The sequence below is a fragment of the Nyctereutes procyonoides genome, unplaced genomic scaffold (assembly GCF_905146905.1).
Source record: "Nyctereutes procyonoides isolate TBG_1078 unplaced genomic scaffold, NYPRO_anot_genome, whole genome shotgun sequence".
Classification (NCBI taxonomy): domain Eukaryota; kingdom Metazoa; phylum Chordata; class Mammalia; order Carnivora; family Canidae; genus Nyctereutes; species Nyctereutes procyonoides.
The window spans coordinates 1,450,623-1,468,357 of record NW_026575025.1 but is presented as its reverse complement, the minus strand read 5'-3'; the positions used below and the strand labels follow the sequence as shown (position 1 = coordinate 1,468,357).

The window sequence follows — 17,735 nt, the reverse complement described above, 5'->3', positions numbered from 1 at the left end:
AGGGATCCCCCCGCCTCTCTAATCAATAAATGAAAAAAAATTTTTTTTAATTTTTATTTATTTATTTATGATAGTCACACACACACACAGAGAGAGAGAGAGAGGCAGAGACACAGGCAGAGGGAGAAGCAGGCTCCATGCACCGGGTGCCCAACGTGGGACTCGATCCCGGGTCTCCAGGATCACGCCCTGGGTCAAAGGCAGGCGCCAAACTGCTGCGCCACCCAGGGATCCCGAAAAATATTTTTTTTAAAAGTAAATGTTAATAATAATAGGCTACTGGCTACACTGTTGCAGGTATTACATAATATACAGAATATACATTGTTACCTTTCTAAAATTTAGAAAATTGTGAATACTGAAACACACCTACCCTCAAGAGTTTTGGAATAGAGATTGTAGACCTACATTTCCTTATCTAAAAAAAATCATGATTCGTTAAGTGATCAAAATAGGTTTAGTTTTTGTTTCTTACTCTCTTTTTTCTTTCCACAGCTGCTGTTAGCTCCAACTCCGTACATCATCGGGGTCCCTGCCAGCTTCTTCCTCTACAAACTGGACTTCAAAATGCCTGATGATGTATGGCTGGTGGATCTGGACAGCAATAGGGTGAGGTTCTTGACTGAGGTATTAGAGTCTAGGACAGGATTGTGTGTGTGTATGTGTGTTTTCCTAAATTATTTCCAGGAAGGTCCTCAGTTGGGTGATCTCTCTTGTGTGACTCCTTGAAATCATTTTTTTACATGCTTAGCTTTTATATTATTGGCTTATGAGACCCTTGGTTAGGACTCAGAGGATTTAGTTTTGCCAGGATGAAGCTATATCTGGAGCAGCATGTGTTGTAGGACCACTACACCTAGGGTGTAGATCACCTAATGGTTTTCCTGGGGTATGATTTCTGGTAAGTGGCTTTCAGTGCAGATTTAAAATGTATATTAGTAGTCTGTGATGTGAATACATTCAGACTTTGCCAGGAACCATTATGTGTGTTCACTGTAAAACTGTAAGAAAAAACACAGTCCTATTATGTAGAGATAGTCACCAGCAACATTGAGGTATATTTTTTTCTATATGTATGTGTGCATATCTTATACGTATGTGTATATATATATATTATATATATGTGTATAAGTAAAATATATTTTCACATATACGTGAAATATTCGGTATGTAACTTCCTATTTCTGTTACTTACCCTTATGTAAGAAGAATTCCAGAACAATTAAGTCTAAGATCATGCCTTTTATCTTTTTCCTGGTACAGGTGATTGCCCCCACCAATGCAGAAGTGCTACCAATCCTGCCAGAACCGGAATCATTGGAGCTGAAAAAGCATTTGAAGCAGGTGGGTGAAGAATGAAGAAAGGGAAGGGAGCAGTAGCCACTCTAGGACAGCGATCCTTTCAGATTCCAAGGGGAATAGAATTTCTTAGCTAAGAAGTGTGTCCCATTTCTGGGTGTCAGGATGAATTTCAAAAAGGGCTTTTAGATTTTTTTTTTAAAGATTGATTTATTTTGAGAGAGAGTATGTGCCAGGGAGAGGAAGACGGAGAATGTGGAGTCCAACATGGGGCTTGATTCCACCACCCTGAGATCATGACCTGAGCTGAAACCAAGAGTCGGACACTCAACTGACTGAGCCACACAGGCACCCCTCATGTCTACCATTCTTTATGGCTGTATAGCGTTCTCTCAGTCTTATCAGGAGGAGCTAGTCATTTGGACAATCTGGTTCCTTTTAGATTTCCCTCTTGAATTGATCTTTAGGTCCCTGTAGAATGCTTTCTTTAAAAATTCCTCTCTTTGAGTAATCCTTTAAATACATTTTTCATTGATCGATTTTCTTCCTCTTCTGCATGCTGAACACAGTACCTGAAGGTAAAATATGACAAGACTCCATTCATTTGCCCTTTTGTGTATGTTATTTGGGACTCCCAGTAGATGCCTCCGTTTTTCTTTTTAGGAATCCTTGTTCTCACTTGAAGGGTCTTCAGGAATCTCTGTATTGTCTTGGTTGCTCAGCAGTACCTCTAGTTACCTGTTTGGGTTTAAATGGGTCATTCTGTAGCATCCCTCTCCCTCTCACTTGCTTCATCCCTGCTGATGTAATAAGGTGTCTTGTTACTGCAGAGACTGCTGAGGATTGCAAGTTGAGGAAGTTCTCTGCCTTCCTTTGCTGTGTTTTCATTCTTGATGATTGCTTTAGTATGATTAATGAGATGGAAAGGTTGATATGTAGAATTGTACTTTAAATGTTTATAGGAGTAAAGATCCTTGGACTCATTAATCCTGTATTCTTACCCCTGCTACTTAAAGTGTGGTCCATGGACCAGCAGTATTATTGCCTGCAGTTGTTAAAAGTGCAAAATCACTTCAGATATATTAAACCAGAATCTGCATTTTAATAACATTCCCAGGTGACTCCTGGGCTCATTAATATTTAAGAAGCACTACTGATCTAGACAAGTGGTTTTCAAATTGCCCCATGGAGCCTCTTAGTGGCTAATTTAGGCTGGGAACACGGAGCCTGTGGAGTTCTGGGTTCTTTATGTCCTTCAGAGAAACTTTACTTTTACGTGTTTCAGTTGTTTATATTTTTTGTATAGATTTTAACTGAAGAACAACATTTCATGGCTAACATAAATTTGAAAACTATTGCCCTGGGCTCCAGATTTGATCAAGTTGCCTTGAGCCAGGTTGGCTTAAACTGAAGGCTACATAATTCAGATTATCTTCTAAAGGTTAAAGTATTTAGATTCTTATTTCAAACACTCTTTCCTAGGAGATGAGATTGGCTAGCTGCCCAGGAATCTGTGTTCCATAGGGGATTTCTTGTTTTTCCACAGGCCCTTGCCAGCATGAGTCTCAACACCCAGCCCATCCTCAATCTGGAGAAATTCCATGAAGGCCAAGAGATCCCCCTTCTCTTGGGTAGGCCTTCTAACGACTTGCAGTCCACACCTTCCACTGAATTCAACCCACTCATCTATGGCAATGATGTAGATTCTGTGGATGTTGCAACCAGGTATGACCAAGTTGACTAGATAATCATGAGCTCTTAAACTGGGTTCTGCTCTGTTGGTAGTTATGTTTGCCAGCTTAGTAAAAGCAAAGAGAAGAACTAGTTCCTCATACTCTCAGGCCTTTTAGACCTTGAGTAAAGAAAGAGATTGATGATTGTTTAAGATCCCTCTCCCTTAGATGTTGGAAGCCTGTGAAGTGATGGCTCGGGGAGGTGATCATAGCAATCCTTACAGTGCAGGGTGTGGGACTCGGATTATCTCACCATCCCCTTCTTCCCCAGAGTGGCTATGGTCCGTTTCTTCAACTCCCCCAACGTGCTGCAGGGCTTTCAGATGCACACACGTACCCTGCGTCTCTTCCCTCGGCCTGTAGTAGCTTTTCAAGCTGGCTCCTTTCTAGCCTCACGTCCCCGGCAGACTCCTTTTGCTGAGAAACTGGCCAGGACACAGGCTGTGGAGTACTTTGGAGAATGGATCCTTAACCCCACCAACTATGCCTTCCAGCGAATTCACAACAGTGAGTCCATCTGCCCTCTGCTCTGCCCCACCTTCTGCCCTTGTCCCCTGATGGCTCTTCCCTTTGCTGTTTCCTTTTCTCATCTGCGACCTGCTCCTTCCATTCCTATTTTGCTCTAGACTTTTTCCTGTCTTTCTTTTATGTTTTGCTTGTTTTTTTTTTTTTTTTCTCCTTGTCGGTAACTCCATTCTTTTTTTCTCTTTGGGTAGACATGTTTGATCCAGCCCTGATTGGTGACAAGCCAAAGTGGTATGCTCATCAGCTGCAGCCTATCCATTATCGAGTCTATGATAGCAATTCCCAGCTGGCAGAGGCACTGTGTGTGCCACCAGAACGTGACTCTGACTCTGACCCTACTGATGACAGGTGAGCAGTAGAACCACTTTTTAAGGTAAAGAGGCTCTCACTGTCCCTTATTGAGCATGATGGCAAAGTCTCATAGGACTTAGATGTTAGTCTTTGAAGCCTTGGTTATATTTTGCTTGATTGTTTTGTGTTAACTTTCTTATTTTATCTTGTTCCCTGGCCTTGAATTAACATTTCACGTCTATTTTTTTTAGATATATTTATTTATTTGAGAGAGAGAGCATGTCCACAAGCACAGGGAGAGGCAGAGGGAGAGGTAGACAAACAGATGTAGGACTTGATCCCACGATCCTGAAATCATAACCTGAGCTGAAATCAAGAGTTGGGTGCTTAACCGAGCCATGCAGACGGCTTTTTTTTTAAGCTTCTAATTTTAATTCCAGTGAAGTTAACATACAGCGTTATATTAGTTTCAAGTGTACAATACAGTGATTCAGCAATTCTACACATTAGTGCTTACTGTGCTAACTGTACTCTTTAATCCCCTCACCTGTTTCACACACAACCCTCCCCCCACCTCCTCGCTGGTCATCATCAGTTTGTTCTATATTGTTAAGAGTTTCTTTCTTGGTTTCTTGGTTTGTATCTTTTTTTTTTCCTTTTGTTGTTTCATTTTTTAAATTCTGCATATGGGTGAGATTGTATGGTATTTGTCTTTACTTATTTTGCTTAGTATTATACTCTGGCTCCATCCATGTTGCAGATGGCAAAATTTCATTCCTTTTTATGGCTGACTAATATTCCTCTGTATGAATGTGTATTAGAGCCCTTCCTTTTGTATTTTTTCCTAATGCTGATAGCTGATTCTTTTCCCTGCTCCTCCTTTCCATTATGTTTTTATTTTTGTTTTTATCTTTATGCTCTTCACTCTGCAGTGGCAGTGATAGTATGGATTATGATGACTCAAGCTCTTCCTACTCCTCCCTTGGTGACTTTGTCAGTGAAATGATGAAATGTGACATCAATGGTGATACTCCCAGTAAGTGTCCTTGGGGGAGATTGGCTGGCAATGGGCAGGGTTTGGGGCTCTGGGACAGTGCGGTCTGTACCTTGAATGTTGGCAGATGTGGATCCATTGACACACGCAGCCCTGGGGGATGCCAGTGAGGTGGAGATTGATGAGCTGCAAAACCAGAAGGAATCAGAGGAACCTGGCCCAGACAGTGAGAACTCTCAGGAAAACCCGCCACTGCGCTCCAGCTCCAGCACCACTGCCAGCAGTAGCCCCAGCACTGTCATCCATGGAGCTAATTCTGTACGTGAGGACTTAGAATGGTACATAAGTGAGACCTGATAGTTGGGATGTGGGCCATACCTCTATTAGAGAGATGAGGCTGAAGCTGTTAATTTGCCTCTTTCTTCACAATCTTCCTGTCTTCCTTTCTGTAGATCTCCTAGCTTAGAGCCTGGGAGACACAGTTTGACTCCAGAAGGAACTCATTAGGCTTTTTCAGGACTTAGCTAAGATCTCTCTTGCATAGTTTATAGAGACAGAGAACAGAGGTGTCACAGAGTTCTTTTCTCACATGTTCCCTTAGGATAGGAGATGGGAACCTAATAGGCCTGGCGTGGTCCTGCTAAACTGAGAAATAGGAAGGTGTCGCTGGGCACTGGGTAACCAGGTTTTATTTAATGTGGCTTTTAGGAACCTGCCAACTCAACGGAGGTGGACGATAAGGCAGCAGTAGGTGTCTCCAAGCCCCCCCCCACAGTGCCTCCCAGCATTGGCAAATTGAACGTGGACAGGCGTCAGACAGAAATTGGAGAGGGGTCAGTGCGCCGGCGAACCTATGACAATCCATACTTCGAGCCCCAATATGGCTTTCCCCCTGAGGAGGAGGATGATGAGCAGGGGGAAAGTTACACTCCCCGATTCAGCCAACATGTCAATGGCAATCGGTGAGAGCTTGGGGATTCCTTCTAGATGGGTGACTGAAGGACCTCACTACAGTGGACCCCGGGTGAGGGTTAATCAGAAATTTGGAGAAGTCTGGATGCTCTGGTTGCCTGCCATCTCAAGGTGGTGTTTTGATCTAGGCATATAGAAGTTGCGGGAAGGGAGCAGTGGCAGCAGTGTAGCATAAGGCCCACATTCCCAAGACTAGGTACACCTGCCTGGGGCTCATAGGTGCCACTGTGCATTCAAGGGCTCAAAAGATGCTGCGGCCCAACAGCTTGAAGCTGGCAAGCGACTCAGACGCAGAGTCAGACTCTCGAGCGAGCTCTCCCACCTCCACCGTCTCCAACACCAGCACCGAGGGCTTCGGGGGCATCATGTCTTTTGCCAGTAAGTGCCTTCAGCTCTCATGCCTTTGTCACATTTTCTCTATAGTAGGCCCTGGCCATGGTGGATGCTTCTTAGAACTTTAAAGGTAGAGATGGATTGGCATTATTATCAAGTCCCAATTCAGTTTGTTTGGGTGATAGTGAATAAGGAATTTTCATGGGAGTTTAGTAAAGGACAGGGACAAAGTAGTCTTTATCCCCAGAGGTTTCAGTCTATCTCAGGTAAGATAGCTGGTCAACTAAAAGGTAGTCATTGTATTTTTTTCTTTCTTTCTTTCTTTCTTTCTTTCTTTCTTTCTTTCTTTCTTTCTTTCTCTTCTCTTTCTTTCTTTCTTTCTTTCTTTTTAGAAGTAGTCATTGTACTAAACATCATATATATATTTTTTAAATTTTATTTATTTATTCATGAGAGACTCCAAGAGAGAGAGGCAGAGACACAGGCAGAGGGAGAAGCAGGCTCCATGCAGGGAGCCTGATGTGGGACTCGATCTCAGGTCTCCAGGATCATGCCCTGGACTGAAGACAGGTGCCAAACCGCTGAGCCACCCAGGCTGCCCCTAAACATCATATATTTTGTAGAAATATTCTGGTCAAGTTTGATTTGGGTCTGTATCTAATAATACCTTCTTTGCCTGGTGAAGGACTTTTTCATGAACTTGCTTTAAAATCTATATGAGGTTGACTTTTGTGCCTAGAGAATATTTCCAGAAATGAGGGGTGGTATAAATTAAAGATTGGGGACAAACCAGGGATCAGAGAGAGCCAACATCAGGGATAATTATGATTGTGAGTTTTTTCAGAAACTAGGTAGGGACAGCACCAGCTTCTGATCAAAAGTGCATTAACTGTCAGCTTTCATGTGGAGTTAGCATTGAAGAGAGACTTGGCTGTTACCATGGAAGGTGGAGAGAAAGTTGTTACTGGGTTTTGAGCAGTCCTGGCACTTTGCTCCTTTGTTTGCCATAAATTATAGACTTAGTCTTTTCTAAGTCTATAATTTAGAAAGGTAGTCCAGAAGTACTGAGATTATATTTGACAAGGAGGAAGATGGAGATAATGGTGCAGTCATCAGCTTTGATTCCTTATGCTCCTAACCCATCACTCTCACGCCCTTCCCTTGACAGGCAGCCTGTATCGAAACCACAGTACAAGCTTCAGTCTTTCAAACCTCACACTGCCCACCAAAGGTGCCCGAGAGAAGACGACCCCCTTCCCCAGTCTGAAAGGTAACTACAGTCCTCCTTCTGTCAAACCAGGATTCTCTGGGAGATATTTCAGGCCTCTAGGTGCTTGTCAGGAGCCCTGTGTATGACGACTCATTTGATTTGGCTGTTGCCCCTCATACCGCTTCTCATGGCTTTCATTGCACACTGTGGGCTCTGACTGGTTTTCAGATGGAAACAATCTTCATAGCTGAAGAAAAGGCCCTGTTATGTCATTTAGGATAACAGCAACTGTGAGATTACTGTTGCTTCCGAGGGGAGCTTTGTTAGATGTACATAATTAACAGGGATCATCAGCTGCCACCAGTCCTCTGCCAGGTTCCTACTGAACGAGCAGAGTTTGAACCTCATCCCAAGGAGCTAGCCTGCTGGGATGGTTGTGAGAGCCTGGCAGTGTTTATAGAGCCAGGAAGCCTCTTACTTTGGCTTCATGTCAACTTGTGCCCCGTGGGTGCACCAGGTGGTATTGGTTGGCTTCTAAGAGCAGTTAAGACCTTATTTAATTTTCTTATTTAATTTTCTTAAAGATTTTATTTATTTATTCATGAGAGACAGAGAGAAAGAGGCAGAAACACAGGCAGAGAGAGAAGCAGGCTCCATGTAGGGAACCCCATGTGGGACTCGATCCTGGGACTCCAGGATCATGCCCTGAGCCAAAGGCACTCAACCACTGAGCCACGCAGGCGTCCCCCTTATTTGATTTTCATTTGTGATCTCTGAGAGTCTGAAGGGCTCTTCTGAATTTACTCTGTGACTTTCATTTATTTTCTCTAGATATTGTGCTGAGATAATTAATTATAGCAGAAAGCATAATGACAAGCAGCTCTGTATATATTTTAACTAACTCCTCTTCCCAGTGATTAAAAGCTCCGGGAATCTAAGGAGTGTTCTCTGGTGGGCTGGGAATATCAAGTAGATGGGCAAAGGGACAGAACATCTAGTGGTGCAAGGGGTTAACCAGCGCTGTGGCACAAACCCACACATGACTCAGTAGCTTAAGGGTGGAAAAGTGGTAGCGTCACTGGCTTCACTTGATGCACTTGGGGAGGAAAGCAGTTGAAATGCATCCATCGCATGCTGATGCTTCACTTCATTTGTTGCCCTTCTCACTCCCATCCGCCTCCCATCCTCACACCCCCACCTACTTCCCATGACAGCATCTGCAAGATGGGTCTCCTCTCCCTGCATACCAGCAGGCCCTCCTATGCTAGATGTTTCATGAAATCCAGCGGTCCCTCTTTCACGCATGTGCCTGTTGAGTACCTGAAGATCCCTCGTGTCATTTACCCTGCCCCTGGCTTTTAGAGACTGTAGTCTTAAGGATGGTCTTTCCTAGAGCCTTGGTGGTTTCCTGATCTCTTGGCTTCCAGCTCTGAGGTGCCTGAGAACTAAGGTTATGTGCACTAAGCTTTGGGAAAATCCTCAGATTGTTTGACTTACAGCTCCATTGAGGGGAATAAGGGTTGTGGTATCATGGTGCACCTACTAATTGTGTATTTTGTGTCCCAGTATTTGGGCTAAATACTCTAATGGAGATTGTTACTGAAGCCGGCCCCGGGAGTGGTGAAGGTGGGTCTTGCCCGTGAGCTGTGCATGATCTTTCTTTTCCTAGCATCTTCCGTGCCTGCCTGAGGGCCATCCTCCTCATGGAGCAAGCGGTATCACATGAGTGACCTGCCTTGCCCCATCCCCCGTGACGCCCGTGCTTGCCCATGGGGCGTGCTGCTGGTGCATGTGGAGTGGCCTGAGTCTCCATCCCCACTTCCTCCACATTGCCATGGCTGGTTTCTACTTGTGTGTGATGCCCTGGGGCCACCCTCACCCAGCCCTTCTGGGGAATGGGTGTGGAATGTGGCTCCCCACGGCGGTGCTGACACAGGCTACTGGACCACAGTAGTGATGTCTCTCATTCCTACCTCCCTGGCTGTAGGAAACAGGAGGGCCTTAGTGGACCAGAAGTCATCTGTTATTAAACACAGCCCAACAGTGAAAAGAGAGCCTCCATCACCTCAGGGTCGATCCAGCAATTCTAGGTAATAAATGACTGAACTATTTCAAAAGTTCTATGATAGAGGTAGCGATTGCTGTACCACACTTCAGGGTTTCTCAGGAGTAGGAGAGCACCTCCCATTTGGGTAGATGAAATCATTCCTTGTGAGCACTGCCCATTCTGACTGACTCTCTGTGGGACAGTAGTAGCCCACACCGGCAAGGAGAATGAGGCTGCTGTGCTGGGTACGCAGGCAAACCAGGCCCTTGGCAGGGGGTGTGGGGCTGGGAGGCAGGGGACTTGGATGTTTGGAGACTTGGCTCCGTGTTGCCCCTGGAGGCAAACATCTAGTCTGATGAAAGGGGTGGGTGCTCTGCAAGGAAACTGATTACCACAGAAGTGGTGTGTGGACCCCATAGTGAGAACCAACAGTTCCTGAAGGAAGTGGTACACAGCGTGCTGGATGGCCAGGGTGTTGGCTGGCTCAACATGAAAAAGGTGCGTCGGCTGCTGGAGAGTGAGCAGCTGCGAGTCTTTGTCCTGAGCAAGCTGAACCGAACTGTGCAGTCAGAGGATGATGCCTGGCAGGACGTCATCCCCGATGTGGTCAGTGTCCAGGGTGGGGAGCTGGAATCAACTGGAAGAGGGACCTGGACACCAAAGGCAGGTTTGCCAACTCTGGCCCCTGGGTTATTGTTTCAGGAGATCAGCAGAAAGGTGTACAAGGGGATGTTAGACCTGCTCAAGTGCACGGTACTCAGCCTGGAGCAGTCCTATGCCCACGCGGGTCTGGGTGGCATGGCCAGCATCTTTGGGCTTCTGGAGATTGCCCAGACCCACTACTATAGTAAAGGTAGGGATTACAGCAGCTGGGCAAGCGCTGTCCACAACTCTCCCACTGATCTCTGAAGAAAGTGAACTTGTTCTTCTACAGGTTTTCCAGGGCCAAGCTACTTCCCATCAGGCTTCGGGATTTTATTTTTTTAATGCATGTTTATACACACTGGGTATTTTTCTGTCATGAAAAATAAGATACCTGCTTTACTTTTCTTGTACTTCTTCATTCTGTATCTTCCTGTATCCTTGCTTCTCCCACCTCATTCCCAATAACTTGATTCTCACTGTCTATTTTGACCCCTTCCTATATTCAATCTTTTCCTAGAACCAGACAAGCGGAAGAGAAGTCCAACAGAGAGTGTAAATACACCAGTTGGCAAGGATCCTGGCCTGGCTGGGCGGGGGGACCCAAAAGCTATGGCACAGCTGAGAGTTCCCCAGCTGGGCCCTCGGGCGCCAAGTGCTGCAGGAAAGGGTCCCAAAGAACTAGACACCAGAAGTTTAAAGGAAGAGAATTTTGTAGCATCTGTTGGTATGTATCACTATGTTTGGTGTGGTGGAGGGAGGGTTCTGGCTTCGTAAATACCTCTCCCTCCTTCTTTCAATTCATCCAGAATCCTGCCTTTCTTTTCCCCATGCTTTGCTTTCTAGAGAGGGAGGTAGGTCTGCATCCATTTCTGATGGTATTTCTTTATACTTCTTTATCCCTTATGCTTCCTTTACAGGCTCCCCCACCCTCACCTATATCTTAGAGAAAGAATAGAAGTTTTGCTTAGAAGGCCCAGTGAGGTTTAGTGCAGGGAGTCTGAGCTATATTCCTGGTCCCTCTTTTTACTGACATCTAGATTTCTTCACACAGTGGAAAGCCACGTGAGCTCCTGGAAGCTATAGGAAAATTTAGGGATGCGTCTTTGGCCTATAAAATTATGATTGTCTGGGCCAGTTTACTCCCATCCAACCATTACACTATCCTCAAATTTGCTTCTCTAGGGTATGTCCAGCAGTGCATTTCCCTGGGCTCTAGACCTCAAGGTATAGGTTTCTGAATCAACTTCTCTTTAAAAGTTTCCTTAGTGGACTTGATTAAGAGCTTGTTGACATTTAGTGTTTCTCCATTCCCACTAAGGCAGTGCCTTAGTGAACCCTCTGGGTGTCACCTCCTTTTGACTCACTCTGTATTTGACCTTGAGTCATCTAGGTTGTGTCTTTTCTGGTTCCGTTTCCCTGGGCAGTATGCTTCTAACTGTTGCTTCTTCGCCACACCCCTGGCAGTTGTCTTATGCTCCCATTAATGGTGGTGAGGAACCAGTTTCCTTCACTGGGGAGCTACCCTTCTCTAGCCAGCACAGTAGTGTCCTAGAGGCAGTCAACTCTGCCTTCCTCCTGCTTGACGTGATGGTCTAGCATAAGTACCCGCCTGCAAATCTGAAGGTCTGGAGTTTTTATCCTGTTCTGCCTCCAGCTAGGAATGAGACTTTGGGCAAAGCACTTTCTCTCTCAGGGTCTCTCTGTCTGCTTATCTGGGAAATGAGGAGTTGGATTATGTAGACACAAGTTCTTCCAGGAAAAGAATGCCACCATTAATGTTCTTTCTTCTTTACCCCAGTGAAGATGCTATTCTTGATCATTTCATGTTCTGTGTCACCTTTACCGTAAGCATTTTTCCAGATGATTAGCTAAGAATGGGTCACTTGGCAGGGCAGACACTGATTCTGAGGGTGAATTGGATTTTAAGTAGCAACAAGGAGGGATGCTAACTGCCTGCGTGAGTGGCAGTTCTATCTGATGTTCTACAGGGTTTTCACCACCACTTTAAGGTTCAGGTTAGGAATTAAGAGTCTTCAGTTCATGAGTGTGTGTGTGGGGGGAATGCATTAGATCTCTTGATTTGTTTAACCTCCCAAAATGAAGATCCCTTTTTAGCTCTTGATTTGTAATCTTATGCCTGAGACTGAATCAGCTTGGGTGGGTGGGTTTCCATTCTGTGACCAGCCTCTGACTCTGTCTGTCTTTCTCTCCTGCTTACATTGCATCTGGGGTAGAATTGTGGAACAAGCACCAGGAAGTGAAAAAGCAAAAAGCTTTGGAAAAACAGAGTAAGGAACAAATGCCCCTTCCTGTTCCCAAGTCTCCCATACCTGCCAACTCCCCAGGCCCAGTTGGGGCAGGCTCCCTTTGTCAGCCCCACCCCAAATTTGTTCTTGGGGGGTATTTGGAATGAAAGCAGGTAGGTGGTATGTGATTCACAGGTATATGGCTTGTAGGCTGCTTCTTTCCCCTTCTCGTCCTAGCAATCAGGCTGTAATCAGGGTGTCTACGAGTAAAGTCCCTTAGAACTTGGTTCTCTATTGCTCCAGAGTTGGTGGGGAGAATGTTTGCCTATTTCAGTGCCCCTCATTGGCTGATCTCTCCCTCACCCATTGGAAGGCCTGTGGGAGCAGTTGGCAGAGATGGTTGCTGTCCCCCCGTGTTGAGTCTGTAGCTTCCTGGCTCTCTCTGGTGGCTTGCCTAGGCACGCTTTCTTGCTTTCTGTCATTCTGTCCTTCTGCCATAACATGGTGGGTGGGTGGGGAAAAGTGAGGGCAGTTTTTATTTCAAATATAGAAAGTTGTAGAGTTGGGGTAGTCACTGTCCACGGAAACAGCTGGTGTCTCTGTATCTCGTTGGACCTGTCCTTTTCTAGCCCCTTTAGATACATTTGTTGGGGAAGCACTGAGTGACCTGGGGACTCTTAATGGGTTTCACACACCAGTGAAGCTCCAACTCTGAGTGTAGTGGAATGTGGTTTAGACATTTGTTTGTGGAACTTTCTGTTTTAGAATGATTTGCTCAGAATTTTCTCAGGTTGTGAAGATGGCTTCAGAACCCCTTAAGAACAGGTTTAATTTGTCCTACTTGGTTCTTAAGGCATCTGGGGACTTCTTCCAGTGGGGCCTGATATGAAGGCAGTCCCTGGAAAGGTGACTGGGTCACACTGAGCTGGTCTGGGACCAGGCTGTGTGCTGTCCCACTCCCTTCACCAGCCTGCCCCTGGCCTTTGTGTGCTGAGTGACAGAGGTTTTCCCCTACCCAGGGCCTGAAGTAATCAAACCCGTCTTTGACCTTGGTGAGACAGAGGAGAAAAAGTCCCAGATCAGCGCAGACAGTGGTGTGAGCCTGACATCTGGTTCCCAGGTTTGTGACAACCCTGTTGAGAATTGTGAGCACTAAATTTGCTATCTCAGAATATTTAAGTTAAAAAAAAAGACAACCTCAAAACAACATGCATGCCCGGTAATAGGAGAATGATGAAATAAGTGTGATATCCATATGATACGGTATTAGTATCTATTGAAGACAAAAATTTGGTGACATGGAAAAATGTTTTATAAAGCTACATGCAGTATATACTTCCTGTTTTATTTTTAAAACGTACATAGAAAAAACTGAAAGGAAATATATACTAAAACCTTAGCAGTGATTAACGTCAGTGGCAGGTTTATCGTTTATTTTTGTTTCCTTATTCTTCCATGTATTTTCTATAGCGAGCATGTATTTCTTTAATGTTTATTATTTTTTTGTTATGCAAGTCATGTATATCTTATATTCAGGAAAAAAATATATTTTTCATGTCCTACTTAGGGGTAATAATAGTAGGTTGGGGTTGAGGAGAAGGAAGAAAATACAGTACCTCCTCTAATGTGTTTGAGTCCCCTTATCGTTTCAGAGGACTGATACAGACTCTGTCATTGGTGTGAGTCCAGCTGTTATGATCCGAAGCTCAAGTCAGGACTCTGAAGTTAGCACCGTGGTAGGGGAACACCACACTGGCATCTTGGTGGGTGGGGTGTGAATTCCCCTTTGGAAAAGGGCTGCTTTCTCCCTTGGAGGCTCTTAGTCTTATGTCAGCTTGGTTCTCACGGTGGAGATGCTCACCTATTATAGGTCTGTGTGCGTGGGATCAGACCCTGAGATTTCACCCAGGGCTTCTCATCTTGTAAAGAAGGTACTTCCAGAGGCTGACACACCTTTGAAGTTCAGTGCTTTTGCTTTTTTTTTTTTTTAATGGCGGTAGAGACCTCTAACAGCTGGGCATTTCTGGGACTCCTTCACTGGGGAATATTCCTTACTACCTTTCTTTCCTTTCCAGGTGAGTAATAGTTCTGGAGAGACCCTTGGAGCAGATAGTGACCTGAGCAGCAATGCAGGTGATGGACCAGGTGGTGAAGGCAGCGCCCACTTGGCAAGCTCTCGGGGCACTTTGTCTGATAGTGAAATTGAGACCAATTCTGCTACCAGCACCATCTTTGTAAGTTTTGTTTACTAACAAAGGAGATCATTTCTTTCATGGGAGGGGATTGCGTTAGAAGAGAATGAAAAGTTAGGGGCAATTAGAAGGAAAGACGAAGGAATGGATTATCCTCATATATTTGGCTTCAAAGAAAAGGTTTCCTATGGCTTTTTTCGGAGTTATTTGACTCCATGATCTGGGGCTTTTAGGACCCTCTCCTGAATCAGTGATGCATTGGGCTCCCCACCCAGTCAGATAAGGACTTCAAATCCTATGTAGCAATTATACCCATATTTACAGTAGACAAAGTGATAGATGCCTTTGTGGCAATGACAGCTCTCATTTTCTATCAGTCTGCCTCTTGCTATGGAATAGTTTGGTTTTATTCCAGTCACTGCTTTATTTAGCATTTAAATTTTTTTTTAATTTTTATTTATTTTATGATAGTCACACAGAGAGAGAGAGAGAGAGAGAGAAAGAGGCAGAGACATAGGCAGAGGGAGAAGCAGGCTCCATGCACCGGGAGCCCGACGTGGGATTCGATCCGGGGTCTCCAGAATCACGCCCTGGGCCAAAGGCAGGCGCCAAACCGCTGCGCCACCCAGGGATCCCTATTTAGCATTTAAAAATAACATTTTATTTTAGTATGTTTCTAACGCTATTTGGTATTTCTATTCATTAATAAATAGCTATTAAGTGATTTACTAAGTGGTATATTCTGTACTAAAGAAAGAGGGATGAATAAGACGTAATTCTCACTTTCAAGAAGTTTGCAACTCAGCATGTTGCTGTGACTAATCTCCTCTGACAGGTGAGGGGAACAAAGCCTTAGGAGAAAAAGCACTTGCCCTACATCCTACAAAAAGCCAGTGATCAGTTGGAATTAAAGTAATTCTGTTTAGTCCTTGCCTTTAAACACCCTGCTTTCTGGTGTATACATGCCTCTGATGGTAGCATTAAGCACTCTGATACGCTTGTCACTTTATTAGACAGAGTTGAGAATGGATATTCTTTACAGGAGCTTGTAGGGAGAATGGAAGATGAAATTTAAATGGAATCAGGTATTTAACACTGGTGATCATCCCCACCCTCAGAGCTTTCTATGTGTTTCTAATAGAGCAAATGACATCCCTGAGCAAAGGTAGAAAATGGGATTGAGAGTCAGGAGAGCTATTTGAGTTAATGGACCTTAACTCTCCTTGAGTCTAAATAGACGATTTTAATGAGAGTATTTTAAATCCTTCTAGTGTGCCTCCATTCTGGAGGTTAAGATAGACATTATAGGCTAGCAATCTTGTAAGAAGCCATTCAGCTGTGTGCTGCTTTCTTGTCCCCTTCCTGAGACAAATTCTTACTTGTTCTACGCCGGTGGGCAAGGGCTGTTTTCGTACAGTTGAGTTGCTGAGAGCAATTACCTAAATTTCTTGGCTCAAAAACAGACTGTCTTAGCAAGAAAAAAAATAACATTAAGTCAGTATGGTCCGTTGAACAAAGAACTGGGTTGTGAACCTGGAGTCTGGTGTGTAGACACACTAATGAGGTGTTGCCTAATAACCTTTGATCGGGCCCTTCTCTGCCTATGCTGTTGCATGACTTGTGAAATGGGCATGAAATCTGCCTCTTAACCCATTTGAAATCTTTTTGAATGAATAGAAAGTCTAATATTGCAGAAATGGCAGATATTTCTAAGACATGGTTGGAAAGAGGAAATTAACATTTATCCAATACCAGTCATGAGCCAGACATTGTTAAGTGCTTTACATGTATTTTCTAATTTAATTCCCATTTAGGAATCCCATGGGGGATGCCTGGGTGACTCAATGGTTGAGCATTTCCCTTTGGCTTAGAGCATGATCCCATGTTCCTGGAATCAAGTCCCACATTGGGCTCCCCACAGAGAGCCTGCATGCCCCCCTACCCCCTGACCCCCGCCTATGTCTCTGCCTTTCTCTCTGGGTCTCTCATGAGTAAATAAATAAAATCTTTTTTTTTTTAAAGATTTTATTTATTCATTTATGAGAAGCACAGAGAGGAGAGAGAGAGCGGCAGAGACACAGGCAGAGGGAGAAGTAGGCTCCATGCAGGGAGCCTGATGCAGGACTCGATCCCGGGTCTCCAGGATCATGCCCCAGGCTGAAGGAGGTGCCAAACCGCTGACCCACCGGGGCTGCCCTAAATAAAATCTTTTTTTTTTTTTAATTCCCCTAATGGTCCTATGAGGTAAATACTATTAGTCTTCCTTTTACAGTTGAGGAAAACAAGACTCAGAAAAGCTAAGTTTTATATCTCAGATTACACAGCTAGTAAGAGTCAGACAGTCTGACTTCAAAAACCAGTGTTCTTTCTGCTACAGAGAATTTGCCTTATTTATTTATTAATTTTAAGAGCAGAGAGTCCTTTTCTTTAAGATTTTTTTAAAAATTTATTCATGAGAGACACAGAGAGCAAGGCAGGACATAGGCAGAGGGAGAAGTAGGCTCCCTGTGGGGAGCCCGATGGGGGACTCAATCGCAGGACCCTGGGATCATGATCTGAGCCAAAGGTAGATGCTCAGCCACTGAACCACCCAGGTGCCCAAGAGCAAAGAGTCTTACAGAGACTAAAGGGTAAAGATAAATAAAATGAGAACATGATTGCATGTTTTAGGAGGCAGTAACAGAAGCAGCATTATCAGATTGACTTCTGGTCAAATCCTTGAGGCAGGCAGAGTAGCAAAAAGCATGACTACTAGAGTATATGTTGCTAATGGAGGGTAACAGGTGTGTGGACCTCTCAATGAACTGCATGGTTTATTTTGGCCTGTCATACCTTGGGCAGCTGACCTATCATCTCTTCTTTGTAGGGGAAAGCCCATAGCTTGAAGCCAAGTGTAAAGGAGAAGCTGGTGGGCAGCCCAGTTCGCTCTTCCGAAGATGTAAGCCAGCGGGTCTATCTGTACGAGGGACTCCTAGGTGAGAAACAGACTGAGAAGACCTTTTGCTCTGGAAGAAAGCTGGATTCGGCTGGGGAAGAGGGTAGCACTGAACCCATAGCTGCTTAGTTTTGTGCTGATCTCAGTGCTGATGTTAGAGGGTGTTTTTATATCTGAAGAAGGTGACTTACTGGGTTTGGAAAAAGCAGTAGGTGAGCACTAGAAGAGACTGGATTTTCATATTAATCAACAGCCTCTGTCTTTCTGTCTGTCTGTCTTTCCTTTCTTGCTACCATGGTCCTTCCTGCTCACA

General features: G+C 44.6%; 1 protein-coding gene across 50 annotated transcripts in view; it reads left to right on the top strand.

Annotated features, from left to right (window-relative positions):
* MADD (MAP kinase activating death domain) overlaps nt 1–17,735 on the top strand; it is a 42,406-nt gene that overhangs the window by 7,100 nt on the left and 17,571 nt on the right. For 4 of the 50 annotated variants that reach the window (XR_008662464.1, XM_055309971.1, XM_055309795.1 and 1 more), the window contains exons 6-24: nt 496–609; nt 1,264–1,344; nt 2,846–3,024; nt 3,304–3,539; nt 3,749–3,905; nt 4,781–4,884; nt 4,970–5,160; nt 5,551–5,675; nt 6,053–6,192; nt 7,316–7,417; nt 8,924–8,983; nt 9,345–9,447; nt 9,824–10,010; nt 10,107–10,257; nt 10,567–10,773; nt 13,315–13,415; nt 13,948–14,019; nt 14,371–14,529; nt 17,354–17,462. Coding sequence is in view for 43 of the 50 variants with exons in the window: in XM_055309971.1 (XP_055165946.1) it covers nt 496–609; nt 1,264–1,344; nt 2,846–3,024; nt 3,304–3,539; nt 3,749–3,905; nt 4,781–4,884; nt 4,970–5,160; nt 5,551–5,675; nt 6,053–6,192; nt 7,316–7,417; nt 8,924–8,983; nt 9,345–9,447; nt 9,824–10,010; nt 10,107–10,257; nt 10,567–10,773; nt 13,315–13,415; nt 13,948–14,019; nt 14,371–14,529; nt 17,354–17,462 (2,578 nt within the window). In the remaining 7 variants the exon portion in view is untranslated. Of the gene's footprint in view, nt 1–495; nt 610–1,263; nt 1,345–2,845; nt 3,025–3,303; nt 3,540–3,748; nt 3,906–4,780; nt 4,885–4,969; nt 5,161–5,550; nt 5,805–6,052; nt 6,193–7,315; nt 7,418–8,923; nt 8,984–9,344; nt 9,448–9,823; nt 10,011–10,106; nt 10,258–10,566; nt 10,774–12,283; nt 12,338–13,314; nt 13,416–13,947; nt 14,032–14,370; nt 14,530–17,353; nt 17,463–17,735 lie in introns of all 50 variants that reach the window. The other 46 variants (XR_008662463.1, XM_055309954.1, XM_055310066.1 and 43 more) reach the window with 23 other exon arrangements.